Here is an 18,488-nt window from a genome sequence, read left to right on the forward strand (position 1 = left end):
CTGAAACATAACTTTGAAAACAGGCCAATCCTAACATGTAAGAGCTTTAAATTTCAACATTTCATTTACGGTTACTGTCCTGCTACTTTCCTGCTATACAAGAGAAATCCCTCATCATAATGCTACCACAATTGTTGACTGTAGGGATGGTGTGTTTAGGGTGAAACTTTCAGACTTAGACAACTCTTCATTTTGTATACACAGAGTGTATACAAAATGAAATTTAGTTTTGAACAGCTCTCAGAACATTTCCATTCAATAAAGTGCTGCAGTGATCAAGAGTAAACAGTGTTGAAGAAAACGCAAAAACGCATTGATATGGAAGTTCAGAGGAAAGAAATGGTTTCAACAAAACACGGAGATATAAAAGTTTATATTTGTATTATCAGACCAAAGCATCAGTGATATTCTTCTTACTACCTATTAAATAGACCTGCCAGATTAGTGCAGCACATGAGTAATATTTATGGTCATTATTATTTGACCCCCCCTCAGCTCAGCATCTCTACAGCTCTTCCACAGTCTTGAATTGATGCTCTTATTAATTTAGTTTGCTGGAAAGATCTTGGTAGATTCGTAGTTGTTTTCTTTTCAGTTCATTTTGTTGCATAAACAAACAAAGGAAATAAACTTAAATGAGCTGTTTGTGTATTCCAATAAAATCTCACTAAAATATAGTATGAAAAGTGACAAAATATGAAAAAGGGCCTGATGCATTAATATTTTACATATGTTGGATATTATCACTGCACAGAAATGTGTAGTAATAATAAATGAGCGATACATTAAAATGCTACATTATTATCATAATCACGAATACAGTTTATATTTTTATAAGCCTCTTTTGTGGTGGCTACTGTTGACTTTCTGTGTTATACATAGTTTAGTTGTGAATTCAAAGAGAGGGCTTCACTTAAGAAAATATGAATGAAGAAAATATGGTGAACTAAGTTTTTCTATAGATATATGACTAAATAAATGAGCACTGCATTTGTAATGACACGTACTGCTGGCGGGGAGATCTCCCCAATGCATTTGTGGAAAGGTTAGACAGAGTATCTGAGACTAGAGACAAAATATCAGGCAGCACTCCAGCCATCTTCCACAGCTGATTCATATTCTGCACACAGTGGGATCAGTTTCAGAGTACACACACCCAGACAGGTCCCCACTAATGACTTGCAGCTCGCTGCTTAATCGGTCGACATACAAGTCTGAGCGTTTAAACCCAGTAATCTTCTGCCTGATGTGATTCTTTCCTTTTTTTCCATCCTCTCTAAAAGCTCATATGGAACTTTAAATGGAGGACTATGGGTTTGAAACACTGGCTGCTACTTTGGCTGCTTCCTTGATAAAGAGCTTAATCCACAATAGCTCTGTCTGAGTGAAGCTTCTAAGCAGCAAACACCTTATTAGAAAGTTCACACTTCTTATTGCTGCAAGAATGCCCCCCCTTGTAAGTAAACTGTGGTCTTAGAATATAAATTGCATGTGTTGAAGAATTAATGTAAAAAAATGACCAGATTTATGTCTTGAAGGGATATGCCTTGAATATTGCATTGGAGATTGAAATACATCAGTGTAAAGGCTCACTGGGAATTTAAAATGAACATGTTCAAACGACACTTGGACATGTATGAGTGAGCACATTTTGTCAAATAAATAAATTAATAAAAAAGGCTATAGACTTCAAAACAAAGGGAAACCAGAATTTGTATTTGCCAGGCTATTTTTTCAGTTAACCACAATTAAGAGGAACATTTTTTATTAAATAGCCAAGAGGTCTTCTTAAAGGCCCACTTGGTGACCTAAAGAGTTGATGCATATGAGTTAATTTAAATCAGGAGTCTTCAACATTTTCCAGGCCAAGGATCCCCAAACTGGTGCCGAGATGGAGCGGGGACCCCCTAATTATATATATTGTATGAAATTGTGCTATATCAAACTGGTTCTATAGTCACTCTGTTACAGATGGAGAAAGTAATTTCGCCCTGGGATTATTAAAGTATTTCTGATTCCTGGTTGATGGGACACGTGTTGTGAATGAAACGGTGCCCAGCTTGAAAGAGCTCCTGTGTGTCGCTGAATGTGTGCATTGATGACTGAAAGACATCTTCTGCACCCATTTATCTGTTTACTACAGTGTGTTCAATTCATGTTAATGTGTATTTAAAGACATTTCGATTAGTGGAAAAATTGCAGGGGGGAAGACCTCCGTTTTAAATGTTTCCTTGGGCTAATATACAACGCTTGACACCATCAATGCTCCCCTCTTGAAATACCAACTATTTAAGTTGGGAGAAGACGCACCATCTTTGGCCAGGTCATGTCCCCTAGAAGAACATATGGCTTTACTGCCACAGGCTCTTATACAGTCATAGCACAAATACTTTTGTTCTAATGGTTTTGCAGCTGCTCTACTACTGCTCATGGCTGAGGCGAGGAAAAAGTTTAAACCTTCTAAGGAGACTAAAAAGAAAAAACATGAAAGGGATAAAAAAAAAAAACAAGAGTCAATCTTGGAAAGGAGTTTGTTCGTTGGTTGAAGGCTTAAAGAAGCCTGATGTAAAATCAATTGTCTTTTCTTAACTTTATTATTAGACTAGTAAGTTAACACTGCTTCTAGTATACAGTCGTATACTTTTTTTTATTATTTTCAATATTTAGCAGAAGCAAAATACGGGAAGTTATAGGTCTAGTGCCCCTAGTGGCCAAATGTTACATGGTGTACCTTTAAATTATCTGGTCCTATGACATTAAGGCATTGGCATGACTACAGGTGCCTTCTTAAGGCGGTCTTATTTATATCCACAAATTCAAAGCTTAGCCAAAACGTTGGTGTTACATTTATGCCACAAACCAATGAGACGGATGTGAACAAACACATCTATGTAAATAAACAATTATTTGTCGTATTTCTTTTAAAATCGAACACATGCATGTTTGAAACATGTCTTCTGGTCTCCCTCAACTTTGACTCGTATGCATCATCTGCTTGGTCTCTGTGTTCACAATTTGACAAAGTTCATAAATAAACCACACCATCAGTCAATCAGAAAATTTTTTTTTTCATCCATTCAGCGTATGTCTCTTAAACACTGCATCTGGGTGGATGAAATGCAACCAATACCAACCAGCAAATCAAAATATTACACCAAGCATCAGAAGATGTAATAGAAAATAACCAATTAACATTTAATCAGGGTACAAGTATCTCCTTTATTCCGTCACACAATTTAATATAATGCTTATACATTTCTTTAGTGTAGTTTATGTAATTTACCCATAAAATAGCGAGGAATTTTAAAGTTGAGGAAGTATGTTTTATGTTTTTAATAAAAATCTGAAAGTGCAGAAAAAACTTTTATTCAGTCCCCTGTACTTCTTTATGCTCAAATAGATCGCAGTGTAATAATCTGACCTCAGAAGTCATTTATTTATCAATCCACACACATCTCTGTGATATATGATGTCAGAACAAATATTGTTGTAGATGCATTCCAGGCTTTGTTATGTCTTTCATGGCCAAATGGACTTTAGGAAGATCACTATAGATGTCAGGGTTTAAGTTTTAGGGAAATGTGAAACAGACACTCTGGACAAATGAGTCCACAACTCAATTATTTTTTTTTTTTTAGCTTGTTGTTATGTGCCCCAGGCACATTATGATTTTTGTCCATTTCTTTTCTTCGTTTGCTTATAAACTTTAGTTGAAGGATCCTTTTGTTAATATATTTTAGGATTTTTTTTAGTAAATCAATTATGTTAATTTGTGGTGCTGTCGTCCGCCTATAAATAGGCTGGCCTTCAGCACGTTAGCGCGTTCCTTTCGCGTTCCTTTCCAACCTCGTTTGGACGCCACTTCCCACCTGCTTCATTTGCTCCATTGTGCGCGGTGCGCACTTGTCTTGTCGCTGCGGCCTGCAGCGGACGTTCCAGCCTGCCATGTGGTATTTTTGTTAACTTTTTCTTACTTTTTCCTTGAGGTTTTTGGCCTGGCGGGACCGGTAGTCCTGTTTTCGATTTTTCTTTCGCTTAGGTTATTTTTTGCCTTTAGTCCGGTACCAGTAGGGGCTTCGACGGCCCTGTATAGGGTTGGCCCCCTGCTGTACCGTTTTATTCTGTTTGATCGGCCTGCCAGGTCCAACTTTCTGTTGTTACTTTGGGTTTCTTTTTTTATTTTTTTGGGGCACGGGATTTGAGGGCCGTTAACTATTTTTCTCTTCGCAGAACATCTGAAGAAGCCGAACCAAGAACAACTAAAACGGAGAGAATTTATTAATAAAATATCTTTTTTTGAACCCTCATTTTTGTCTCGTGTCCTCAAATATGTTGTGTCCTTGGTGGGCGTAACATATTTTGGGGGGCTTGTCTAAACAGCGTTTGCCTTTCGTGTCCCCGATTATGTTGTGTCCTTGGTGGGCGTAACATATTTTTGGGGGCTTGTCAAAACAAAGTTTGCCTTTAGTGCCCTCCGATATGTTGTGTCCTTGGTGGGCATAACATATTTTTGGGGGCTTGTCTTAACGAATTTACTTTGTTTAAACATTGCCTTTCGTGTCCCCTATTATGTTGTGTCCTTGGTGGACGTAACATATTTTTGGGGGCTTGTTTAAACAAAGTGTGCCTTTTAGAGACAGGTCGGGTCCTACGGTTGGTTCTTGTTTGTTGGCGGTTGTGCTGGGTTTGTGTGTGTTTTTGCGCAGCTGACGCGCGTTGCGCTGATTAATTAGAGCATTCGGTTCTGGTGGTGCTGTAGCTTTGTTAGTGCAGAGGTGTCCCTGATTTGGTGTGGCTTGATTCCAGGGGTAAACATGGAGTTTGACCTGGATGAGTTTGTTCGAGGGCCCACATTGGACACTTTGCAGAAATGCACAAAGGATCTGTTGCTGAACGTGCGCCCGCTCTGCATAACTCTATCAGTTGTGTTTCCAGTGAACGAGATGACGCAGGTGTCGGGGCAGCTGCAGATGCACGGGAAGCCGAGCATTTTGAGGTTATTGTGGATTGGACGATTTGGCTCTGGTGTTTTTTGTGGCTTTGTATGTGTGCTTGACAGTTTGTGTGGCTAGATTCCAGGGGTGGACATGGAGTCTGACCTGGATGAGTTTGCTCGAGAGCCTACATTGGATGGAGTGTTCCTGTTTAGTGTGGCTAGATTCCAGGGGTGGACATGGAGTCTGACCTGGATGAGTGCTCGAGGAGCCACATTAGATGTCTTTAGTGAGTGCACGAAGGATATTTTTCCTGCTGCAGTTTTAGCACAGAGTCTTGATGAATCGCCGAATAAAACCTCACTTGCAGCTGATCCGTGTCGTTTAGAGGAACTTCAGATCGAATTAGGACAGCTGGCTTTGATGGAAAAGGAGCTGTTTTTGGAAGAACGCAGACTGGAGTTGGTGGATCGGCTGTGTTTGCGCGCTCGGTGGCATTGAGAGCGCATTAGATCATGTCTTGGATGTGAAAGCTATGTGACGCGTTTTTATTGTAGGAAGAGGGGACAACGTAGTGGCTGACGCACTCTCCTGACTCTAGTCCCGCTTTAGTTTAAAGGTGTTTTTATTATGTGAAGATAAGACAATGTAGTGGCCGACGCACACTCACGACTGTAGTCCCGCTTTCCTTTTTTTTTTTCTCTGAATGGGTTGAGCTTTGCTTCGGACCCCATTCAGAGTCTTTGGGTGGGGGTGTTATGTGCCCCAGGCACATTATGATTTTTGTCCATTTCTTTTCTTCGTTTGCTTATAAACTTTAGTTGAAGGATCCTTTTGTTAATATATTTTAGGATTTTTTTTAGTAAATCAATTATGTTAATTTGTGGTGCTGTCGTCCGCCTATAAATAGGCTGGCCTTCAGCACGTTAGCGCGTTCCTTGCGCGTTCCTTTCCAACCTCGTTTGGACGCCACTTCCCACCTGCTTCATTTGCTCCATCGTGCGCGGTGCGCACTTGTCTTGTCGCTGCGGCCTGCAGCGGACGTTCCAGCCTGCCATGTGGTATTTTTGTTAACTTTTTCTTACTTTTTTCTTGAGGTTTTTGGCCTGGCGGGACCGGTAGTCCTGTTTTCGATTTTTCTTTCGCTTAGGTTATTTTTTGCCTTTAGTACGGTACCAGTAGGGGCTTCGACGGCCCTGTATAGGGTTGGCCCCCTGCTGTACCGTTTTATTCTGTTTGATCGGCCTGCCAGGTCCAACTTTCTGTTGTTACTTTGGGTTTCTTTTTTTATTTTTTTGGGGCACGGGATTTGAGGGCCGTTAACTATTTTTCTCTTCCCAGAACATCTGAAGAAGCCGAACCAAGAACAACTAAAACGGAGAGAATTTATTAATAAAATATCTTTTTTTGAACCCTCATTTTTGTCTCGTGTCCTCAAATATGTTGTGTCCTTGGTGGGCGTAACACTTGTTTCAAACTATATGAATTGCAAAAAAATGTAAATCTAAATAATCTTTTTTTTATTTAATGAAAGCATTTTTTTCTTGAATTGAAGAAGTGAGATACTTTGCCAAACACTGAAAAATAAAATTAACATTTAAAATAAGACAAAAACATCTGCATTGTCTTATTTCAAGTGCATAATATCTAATAATCTTAGTTTAACAGTAAAACTGCACATTCTTTTGGCAAATCATCTTATTTACCTACTCCAATTGAGGGTAAATACACTTAATTTAGAAATATTTACTTAATTCTAGATATTTTTTGCAGTGTTGGATTAGTTAAATCAAATCCAGAGTTGAGAATCTGTGGCAAGACCTAGAAATATATGTTAAAATAAAACCAATGATCTCTTCTTTTTCCCACTTCCAGATCTCTCTCCACTGATAATATGAATTAACCTAATTTAAAAAAGGTTAATGGTATAAATATATTTATCTTCTAGACAGTTATAAAAAAACTGGATAAATCCCACTGAACTGCATAATTCTAAAGAAAAAAAATCCAAATGCATTTACAGGAAAAAATGAACCCAATTCAGGCTGTCAGTAAGGCAGAAGAAAAAACATCAAATATTGCCTTAAAGGTAGAGTTCCCCCAGGAAACAAGCAGCCTACTCACAGTCAAGTCAGCACATCCTTTCTAAGACTGAGGAAAAGCTAATTCCCCAATGAGAAGCCCTCACTGCCGTGTGTGCTGACACACTGGAAGAGAATTCACACTATGTTTGATCTTGTCTTTGGCTCCAATACAGTACGCTTGCAAACAGAAAACGGAGAAAACCAGGTCATGCTCAAAGCCCTTCAGAGATTTCTTATTTTGAACACACTCGTCTCGCTCCGCTAAAACTCCCACTTCCTTATTCCTTTTTTGTGTTGTGTTTCATTATTACTGAGCGTTTTCCTCTTCACAGTCCCTGAGTCCTTTCTGGCCAAAAAAGAAAAAAAAAAATCATTGGCAGTCACACTAACATTAAAAATATGTCCTTTTTTAGCCCTTTTTGGTGTGTGCCCCGCCGACCCTGGCTTTTTGTTTCTGTTTTACCCCTTTACCGGGTTTCTCCTGTCTTTAAATATCCATATCTTCTCATTAGCTTTCTGTCTTATCCTCTCTTCCCATTAGAGTTTACCAACCCCTGCGCTTTAATGTGGTTTCACCCAAATGCATTTTGACTTCATTGCCCTGTAAATAATTCATATCTAGACCTCTTAGTGCTAAGATCACATCAAATAACAGCTTAAAGGGGAGTTATTTAAATAATCTCCTTAAGATTAACCTTTTTAACCACGATATGGAATTGCTGAATTATTAACTTGAGTCTTAACAGGATACTTGAACGCTAACCTGTATAATAACGAACGGATCTTTGTAACTTGTCGAAGTGATGTTGATGAACATTTTGCGTGTACTAAATAAATCACACAGCAATCATTTAATTTTTGATTGTGCTGCTTGGAGACCTCGAAGTGCCTCAGTGAAAATGGAGTCATGCCCCGCTAATAAGAAACGGACTACGTGGAGAAAGATGGCACAGTTAAAATGCATTTATCCGCAGCAGCCATTAACGTCAAATCTCCAAGAGAAATTACGACATTTATAAAAAGTGAGTGTGTAGAAAATATGCGCTTAAGTGTTTGTGTGTGTGAGACTCTTAACTACAGTATAGGGAGAGAACACTTTATGGGGGCATATTAACATACTCTGCATGTAGCTCTGTTAGAGCACAGCTTGAGCTTAAATGACAAAAAGCTGCCAATAGATCCAGGATCAAATCAGGACAACAGGCTGCAAAAAAAAAGAAGTCCTCAGAGGTTGACAGAAATCTGAATCAGGGTAGGATGTGATACATCACTGAAGCAGTTTGTGACAAGTTGCAGAGATTTATGCGGTTGGACACATAATCTTATTTGACTTCACAGGGGAGCATAATTTACTTGCGTGGGTGGTCCCAGGGCAAATTAAACTGCTGAGAGTAAAAATGCTGCTTCATTTAAAAATCAGTCCATCTATAGACAGATTAACTGAAAGCTGGAGTTAAAGTGGGAATTCATGGGCTTTTGGAGGCAATAATGTTTTTTAGTAAAACATTACATGCAAAGTGACTTGTCTTTTCCATCCATTGTTCCAACTGAGTGAGTTTTCAGAACTGATAAGGAAGCTCACAAATACAAATCTGGCAACATTTCAGACACCAACTTCTTTCCATAAATAACTAAAATTCATAGCTCTGCTTCATATTTTAATGTCAAAGGTCATCATCTTGGTCCAGTACAATGAGACTCAGAGCTTATGTGGGAAAGACCACAAGAAACCATCTAGATACTGTCAATTGAAGGTACCATGCTCTCCCCCTGTTTTTTGTTTTTAATTAAATATAAGTACAGGTTGCTGTAGAATGGGCCTGTTTCCAGTATAACGTTTTGGTTGGTACATGTTAAAAATTACACCTGCTTGAGGAAGGGGATAAATGCCAATGCTTTTGTTGTTAAAAACGAAAATCAAAACAAAGATATTTACTTTTTAATGGATTTAGATTTTTTGAAAGTTTTTTTTTTTTTGGCTCAAATAAAATTGTTTTTATAATTAAAAAAACTAAAAATAACTTAATTTAAGTTTAAATATTAATAAGCATTAAAAAGGCTAAAAAAGTCTGAACTCTTTTTAATGCAATCAGAGTGTGATCACTACCAAGCAGCACTGAGGGAAATATTTAGAGGAGCTTTAACTAAAATCTAGTGTAAGCTGGAATAATATGGTAAAAGAGAGGATTTGTTCAGCCGGCCGATGGTTTTAGCTTTACAGCTTAAATTTGTACAATTAAATCTCAGCTTAAAGGCTGCAATTATTGAAGTTTTTTTTTTCTTAGAGCACAGAAAAGGATGGACAGTGTTATCTTACTGATGTCAGCAGCATAAGATTATGAACACATGTGGCGTACCTCAACCTGTTGACAGATCTGAATGAGCTTGGCCATTTGATTCTCCAGCTCACTGTTCCTCTTCACCAAGTTGGTCAGGTTGTTCTCCAGAGTTTGCTGTTTAGAGGGACAAAAAGGAGTAAAAAGACAGAGATGATTAAGGATGTGTCCAAGCGTCTTAACAAGACTTAACTTGCAGATAAATAATGTGCCTTTTTGATTTATGGGTAAGAACATGTTAATATAACTCAAGTTGCTTTGCATGAATAAAACATGTACAATACACAAATCAGTCATTTCATTTAGGGATGCACGATATAATCGGCCCCCTATCGGTATCGGCCTGTATCGGCCTTAAAACTGAATATCGGATATCGGCCACCCCACCGATATTTAACCCGATATTTGATCAGCTTCTGAGTTTCTAAAGTCTAAATTAAAAAAAAAATACTACTTCTTCTTCTTCCTCAAAAGCTTCATTTTTTACAGACTTAAAAACTTCTAAAGACGAGGGAAAAAATATTGATACATTAAAATATCACCATATCTTCATATGCTGATATATTGCCATTTAAAAACACCATATCAATCTCTTTTACTAATGAAATATTGCTATATGTCATCGTTATGCTATGAAATCCCCCGAAAATTCACGAACTTTTGCCATGTTTTTATATGTTGATATATTGACGCAGTATCGATCTATTTTACTAACAAAATCTCACAAGAATTTGCAAAATCTCACGAGAGTTTGTAACAGAACGATGAAATTTCACGAGATTTTGAAAGTAAAATAGATCGATACCGCGTTTTTAAAAATCTATTTGATATCAGCATATGAAAATATATTTGAGAATATTATTATTCAAAGTGTCAGAAATGGATAACAAAACTGCTATTTTTAATGACTACTTATTTTTGTCCAGCTTTAACATCGGTATCGATATCGGTTATCGGCTACATGAGGTTTAAAATATCGGCATATCGGATATCGGCCAAAATCCCAATATCGTGCATCCCTAATTTCATTATGACCTACCTATTTGTTAGTCAGTACTGTTTTCACTCCCAAATCATCCCTGGCCCATCAAGGAATAGAGGTTATTAGTCTACTAAACGTCAATACATAACCAATGTGTTAGTAGCATCCTCTGTAAGTGCTGCAAGTTGAGAGGTGAGGTCTCCACAGATCTGACTTCTTAAAATTACTTGGACTTAGATAACTTTTACTCTAATTTCAGAGAGTGAATGAGCAGCAGCTTAGCAGTGAAATTAACATTTCTATTTCATAAATTGCAGCAGTAATCGAATGTAAACAGTTGTAATACCCCAACACTAAAAACTGCTGAACCCTGTCTGTTTGGGTCCAGATGCATTATCCTACTGAAAAAGGTTAGGACCACCCACTAGTGGAAACAGTTCACCAGCAGAACACTTCCTCAACCAACTCACAAGCTTCTGATGCCAGCTGGGGTTGCCATTACTAAAGTCATGAGTCAGCATTGGCAACCTGACCTTTCTGCAGCTATTCTTCCCCATTAGCATAATTAACCATTTATTGACTGTTTTTATATGTAGAAGTATGTATCCTAACACCTTCATAGCTGTAGGACAAGACCAGACCTTTACAAATTAGACTAAGCGTCCGCAACTCATCGCTGGTTCACTTTTGATACATTAATACACCTACATAGAGGGAAGACTCGAAAGAAATCCAGTTTGGGATAAAATCTGACCAATAAAAAGCTCTCATATCGTTAGGCATACTTTTATTGCCTGTTTTTGTCATCAGGTTTGATGTCACTGTGCTCTATGTCTTTAACTAATATTATGAAGAAATAACTAGCGTTGTTTATATAAACTGTTAGTGGTCATGCTGCTTTGCCTAATCAGTGACTGTTATGTGATATCAATAGAAGAGCATATGCATATTACTTTTTGTTTTTTTAAGTTCTGCAAGGATTGTCTTTAATTGCAACTTGAACACAAGATGTGGGTCATAAAACAGAACTAATATTTACATGTTTAAAAAGCCTTACTGTTACTTCAAAGGCTTCTTTTGGTTGGTATTCTATACATATAGCAACCCCACACGATATATAAGACTGCATGGACGGTTATTTTTGACCATTCATGCAGTAAATCCATAGTGTATGTTTTAGATTTTGCAAGTTTGAGGTTCTGTTTGCTTATAAAAAATTTGCTTTTAAACTTAAAATTAGGCTTGAAAGAATTAATCAGATTAATCCTAATTAATAAATTATTGAAATAATCTTCAACTCATTTAGTAATCTATTAATCGTTAACTGGAGTGTAGAGACTCTAAAACACGCCTTTAGCTGACAGAGCATCTCACTTGGAGACGTAATTATAACCAGATTTTTATAAAAATATACATATTTTGTATTTAAGATAAAAAAACAACAACTCCAGTTTGTCAATATGTTCTATCCAGAACTGCACAAGTGGAAAAGTTTTTGCTAGCCGATTATTAATCAATTCATCAAAAAAATAATGAACAGATTAATGGATCAGCAAAATAATCACTGTAGCCCTACATAAAATCTATAGAAAATTCAAACTGAGCCAAACTCTCTTTCTGTCATGAATCTATGTTACATATGTAAGGAATTCCCTGATTATAATATAGTAGGAAATGTCTGTTAATGCTTACCTAAATGATGATGACCAAGCATTTTCTTTCTTCTGATAATTTTCTCTCATCAGATTTTAAATAAATGCACCAACTAAAAAATTCATGTTGGGGATTTTACTGGCTAACCTTCTTATTATAAGTAACATCAAAGCCACAGAAAGAACGCTATGATCTCTGAAAATAATCAACCTTGGCTAATAAATGTAATGATAATTTTAATGAACAAACATTCAATTACAGCCCCTTGACCGTGGTTTCTCAACAGAGGCGGGACAAAAGACGATTTAACAGAAAAATAAACTCACTTAGAATGGTACAAAAGATAAAAATGTAGATAAGCAATTGAGAAGCCGTGAAAAAGGAGCTGCCATTCAAAATGAAGCAATTCAATGGCTTTGGCATCAAAAACAACATTTGCAGCTGCAAAGAAAAACAGCAGAACAAAGCAGCAAACAAGCGGCCGGCGTTTGAAGTGTCTCTAATCATGCAAAAGGAGGAGGGGGGGATCTGGATGAGCACCTGGTCTGTAGGTTGTCTGCCTGAATCCAGCTTTATCTGATCTCCCCTCTATCAGGGATCCTTAGTGGTTTCCAGTATCTCCTCAACCTGTCACTCAGACTGAGATACTCTGTCTATCTGTTGTCTATTTGACTTTGTAGCCACTTAATTACCTATCCGCTTCCTTATCTTCCTTTCTGCATCCTTGTCTTATCCGGACAAGTGTCTACCTGTGTGCCTTTCTGAGGCTCTGTGGGAATAACAGAGGAAGGGTGTGTGGATGGATATACAGGTTTTAGGATGCTGGTAAGAAGGCAGCCGGGGAACTCACCGCAACGCTTGTCTTTGAAGCCTCCATTACTGCATCTGACACTCTGCCCGGGCTCACCTGATAAGCCTACAACACACACACATACACCTACATAAGTGCACAAAAACACACACACAGACAAGCCTGATCGCACAAACATCTGCCAGCTTAATGCAAAGCAGCCGAGGAGAAAAGCTCCAGAGAAAGTTAAAAGCAGATGAGACAGAGACGTTTAGACTGACTGTTGACATTTGTTCCTTCTGAACTAGCGCTGTGATTACATCATGGAAGAGAGTGTTGGGTTGCATCTGAGGGACCCTGAAGTGGAAGCCTCCATGAGTGGGGACAGATGGGTCATTAATTAGCAAGCCAGGGACCAAGATGATTAATACATCAGAACACAGCTGCCTCTCTGAGAAAGTAAACTGCTCTGTCCTCAGCAGATTTACATATATGTATGTATGCTATAGTTTATAGATGTCCCTCAGTGGGTGTTTCCATGCAACAGATATCACAAGAGACGGTATTGTATCCTGATTTACTCAGCTGCAGTGTCAAATACTTTTCAAGTTCAAAGGAATCAGATGCTGAACATAACCAGGAAGTTTAACTTTGACAAATGTTTTCCATAAAAAAAAGCCTCAATAGTTAATCACCAGCAGGTCAGCCTAAGAGCATTACTCTTTGGTCCGAAAGTTGTTAATGACAAAATTAGATTTAATGTTAGCCATTAGACTGATTAGATATCTCTTTGAAACAGGGGAGCCACAATGATGATAATTACATTCAAATGTCATGTATTACATTAACAAATGCTGAAACACATAAAACACATCACATGTGAAAATAGCTGTTGTGAAGCGCTCTGAAATAATTAAGTCCAGAAACCACGGCAAGAGTTCGGCACAAGAGCCCTCTCGAGGAAGACCTCCTGTCTGGCCACTGTCAGTCAAAAATCCTTAAGTTTGTTGGCCAATCAGCATTGAGCAGTCAGCTTTACGACCCACCGCTGCTCTATAGACCCCTTAGAGCAGCGGTCCCCAACCACCGGTACCGGTCCGTGGGTCATATAGTACCGGGCCGCACAGAAAAAAAAAAAAAAAAAAAAAAAAATAATAATATATATATATATATATATGTATATATATATACCGGCTTGTTGTATTTTTTTTATGGTGTTTGTATTTGATCGTATTTACCCCCCCGGCCGGCCGGTCAGCGCGGTGGTGGAGTTGGTTAGATACGATCAAGTAAAAAACGGTCCGCCGCCGCAACAACCCAAGCCACCAACACCCCCCTCCCCACCCCCCCCGGGCCGTGGAAATATTGTCTGACATGTAGCGGTCCGTGGTGCAAAAAAGTTTGGGGACCGCTGCCTTAGAGGTTTAACCTCACTGGAAGTGACATATTTTAGCATGTAATTCAGCCAAGGTCATAATTTCTCGCTGCCTAAATGAACAAAGGCACAAAACTCACTTGGATTTCTCATAGATTAACAGGCAGTGTACTGCTGCTGCAGAGTGGAGGGGAGATCATCTCTGAGAGTGGGCTCAACGGGTGATTAATGTCCAACATGCTCATGAAATCTAGCTCATGTTAGCTCGCATTTCACTCAGTTTAATGAGCACATTAATGAAGTTTAAAAATGCATATTTAACCAGTTATTTTAATTCACAAGGGAGTTCCAACCTCCTTAGTATTCAAAAAGAAATCACCACTGGTGGAGAAGTTAGCAGTTATATGAAAGGAAGCCATACTTTTTACAGCATGTTGAGATGTGAAAGAGAGCAGGACTTTAGCAGATAACAGAAAGCTAAATGAGGTTCTGATTTCTGATTTTCATCTTAAAGAAGTAACATTATTTTAAACTGTTTAGAAAAGACAAAAAAAAAGTTAGAAAAAAATATGCAAGACATGAACAAGTTTCACAACTTAACATTCAATACGTCTTTTAATAATGTGTAAGAAATTTCGAATTAGAGCTGTTTGAAAAGAAAGAAAAAAAAACAGATATTGAAGGTAAACTGAGTGTCTAAGAAAATAAATCTTATTATCTTTTATGGTTCCGGTTGCCCTGTGATGGATTGGGTACCTTTCCAAGATGTACCTTGCTTTCACTCAAAGACTGCTGGCATCCTGTGGCCCTGATGAGTTTGTCCATCAGGAAGGAAGGATTGATGGATGGATGAATGAATGAATGAGTTGTTTTTTTTCCTCTTCCTATATTTCTGCTTTTTTAAATTTTTTGTATTTATATATCTATTTTTTTTAGTTTTTGCGGCACTAATGGCTAATTTTTTTCGATAGTAGTCTGACAGGAAAGGGGTAATGAGAGAGAGGGAGAGACATGAACATTGTTCGTCAGAAATAAAACTTCATGTTACTGTGAATAGGAGGCAGCATCGCATGGTGGGCATGTTTTTCTTAAGTAAGAATAAACAAACTGGCATGATTTAATACGAAGATGGATAAAAGGGAAAACTGAGTAATTCTGTAAGAAAATCTGATAAGAGGCTGCAAAAGACTTAAATTTAGGGCATAGGTTCGTCTAAATTTATTGAGCCGAAACAGCAATAAAAGGGTTTAAACAAAAGTTTATTCATACTATCATATCTAACCAAACTTGAGCTGTTTTGTTTTTTTGTGTCTACATGGTCATTTACATGCAGTTATTACCGTGAAAAAAGTTCATAACCTTAGAATTTGTGATACATGACACTATATCAATAGCTATGCAAAAAGATTCAGTTTGACAAAATATACTATTATAGAACTCTTTTAACTGTATGCCTTTCAGACTAGGTTTTTATATTTCTTTACATAGATACCGGGACACCATTTGTGATTCCTGTTCACACAGGTTTAATCTTACTTATATTGGCACCCTTGTAGTATCTGTCTGGTAGGCAAGATAGGTGACAGCGAGAGTGAATCAGGAGCAAACCTCCACAAGAAAAATCATTATAGCACCCAACAGGCATCGAAGATAGCTAGCACCACCCTGAGATAGTGAACTGAGGCAGAAAAAAGAACATAAATAGGAAAAGGAAATATCGATGGACAGAGACCAGAGGAGGTAGCAACCAACCAAGTGTTGGATGGATGGTTTCAGGCATGGGGTAATATCAGTCATTCTCTGATTCAGCTGTGGACATGGCATCTTATGACAGCGAATACAGAGAAGGCCACTGAGATGGAGGGGGTTGATGAGATGAAAAAAGGTCTGAACCTCATGCTGTGAGGGGCAGCTTGGCAGAGTAGTTCCCGTCTGGTTCGCCCTCCAACTTGGTCATTTTTCCATCTCTTCTCCTGTCCTCTTTTCTATTATTATTCATCTTCCTGCCATTCCTGGGTTATATTCTTCCTTTTACAGCCTGCTTCTTCAAGCTTCTCACAATGTGTCTGGCTGCCTCAGTCCTTACTCTGTCTCCCCCAGCATAAGTTCATCCCTAACTGCTGACAGCCCCTCAGCTTGGGTTACATCAGCCGCCTACATATGGCATCATTGTGTTTTGGGGCGCCTGGTTTTTATTCCGTTGCAGATGATGAATGTCTCCTAAGTGAATCTCCTATTTTTATTACAGTAGCTACATAGAAAGCAGATATATATCCTTATAATATGACTTACAACAACTTTTCATTTTTCTATTGGACAAATGGTGAATGTTTGTAATGAATGGAGATGAATTATGGCAGTAATAAAAAAAAAAAGAAGATAACTCTTAGTATGACACAACTGTCACAGTCCAGTGCGCTACAATCCAGAGCAGGGAAATGCATACATAAAATTCTAGTGATGCACAAGAGCCTGCCTTTATCACCTGATGAGAAGGGCCCTCTTGCCAAAACTAAACATTTTACCCATTTGTAGATATGTAAAAAAAAAAAGAAGATCCTTTCTGTTATTAAATCCTCACAAAATTGTTTTGATTTCTTGTGACACTTCTTGGTTCTGGTGAGAATTCATCCTCTATCTGTTCCAGATTAAGTTACTTCCACCAAAAGTGTCTGTGTATGCCCCTGATCTAGAATGTATACTGGTTTATTTATTATTATTTTATTATTAAATTTATTTTATTATTAAATATATTATTATTAAATAAAACTACACATATAACACCATTTGTTCTCGATGACAACCTTTACATCAGTGGTCACCAACCTTTTTAATGCTACGATTTAATTCATGGGTGCTGAGTTATAGGAATGGGTACCGATATTGACCAATGAGCTGGAAGAGTCAGCATTCACCTAAAACTTTATGCATGTAAACATATTTAATTGTTTGTTGTAATTTTAAATTTTCTTATATTCTTATTAACCATATAAACCATATTAAACTTTTAATTAAACCCTTTTATTGCTGTTTGGGCTCAATAAATTTAGTTGTTGTCCTGCCAGCAGGGGTGGAGCTAGATGGGGGACCAGGGGTGGCAATGGCCACCCTTACCCAATCATTATTGACCACCCCTGTGGCCACCCCTACCATTTTTTCCCTACAATACAGATGGTGGTAGCAGTATAACCATATATATATATATATATATATATATATATATATATATATATATATATATATATATATATATATATATATATATATATATATATATATATATATATATAAGAATATTCTTATTCTTATATATATATATTCTTTTTCTCTATAAATTTTTTAATGCTCTATATCAGAGGTAACGGATTTCAAACATTTATAAATTAACGCATGTTGTCCGACGGCAGTGTCTAATTTCCCTTGCACTGCTTCTCCTGTTTGTACGGTAAAGCCCTGTGGCAACAGGCTGCAGGTGATCCCAATTAGCCAATGAGCTGTGTCGATCAGGGCTGCTGCTGCTAGCTACTTTTAGACACAGCAGGCAACTCTGTGGCAAGCCGGGCGATGGGAAATGAGGAGAAGATTAGAAAAAATGAGGAAAGTGTGGACTGCTACAAAAACTGCAGGGAACTGGTGAAAGAAAAGTGAAATGGTGTGATTGAAGATGACCATGCACATTTTGAGTATGTTTGGAGAACCCTCACATGCATGGGGAGAACATCCAAGTACAGTATGTTTGGCTCAAACTACTGCTGAACATAATCAACAATGAATATGGACCTTGAGATGCGCTGCAGAATGGCTTTGTCGGCACCCACGTTTAAAGCCTTGCAGGGCAGCGTAAAGCTAACTGCTCCCATTAAGCCATAAAAAAGAAATAAATAAAATAAATAGTCAGGTCAGGTGTTTTATAAAATATGTGAATCAGAAAATTGTCTATATACAAAACTGGAAGATTGTTCTCTACTTAAAAAACACTTTAGATTTTAAAATGGAAAAATTTTCTTTTTAAAAAAAAAGTTTTTTTTTTATTTAAAGCTACAGTGTGTAATAATTACAGGCATATAAAGTCAGAAATTTAATATATTATACATAACTATGTTATTTATCATCACCTATGAGCTCAGGCTTTTAACCATAATATTTGCGCTGCCTTAGAATTCGTTATTTATAATTACATAGGAGCGGGTCTCGCAGCCATGGAGGCTGACATCTTTGCGCTACGGCAAGCGCAGAGGCAACAAACTAGCGATTGCGAGATCTCCCATGACGCTCAAAAATAACTACGGCAAGTTGAGAGAGATGAACTGAGACGGTACTGAACAGTAGATGGC

General features: G+C 37.8%; 1 protein-coding gene across 5 annotated transcripts in view; it reads right to left on the bottom strand.

Moving 5' to 3' along the window:
* The window catches only part of mid2 (midline 2), a 220,059-nt gene that overhangs the window by 49,481 nt on the left and 152,090 nt on the right, over nt 1–18,488 (bottom strand). For 4 of the 5 annotated variants that reach the window (XM_038286577.1, XM_038286574.1, XM_038286573.1 and 1 more), the window contains 2 exons: nt 12,840–12,905; nt 9,376–9,471 (listed from right to left, as the gene is read on the bottom strand). In XM_038286577.1, the coding sequence (XP_038142505.1) occupies nt 9,376–9,471; nt 12,840–12,905 (162 nt within the window). The remainder of the gene's footprint in view (nt 1–9,375; nt 9,472–12,839; nt 12,906–18,488) is intronic. The other variant, XM_038286578.1, reaches the window with a different exon arrangement.

The sequence above is a fragment of the Cyprinodon tularosa genome, unplaced genomic scaffold (assembly GCF_016077235.1).
Source record: "Cyprinodon tularosa strain WSP-4 unplaced genomic scaffold, ASM1607723v1 ctg228, whole genome shotgun sequence".
NCBI lineage: Eukaryota > Metazoa > Chordata > Actinopteri > Cyprinodontiformes > Cyprinodontidae > Cyprinodon > Cyprinodon tularosa.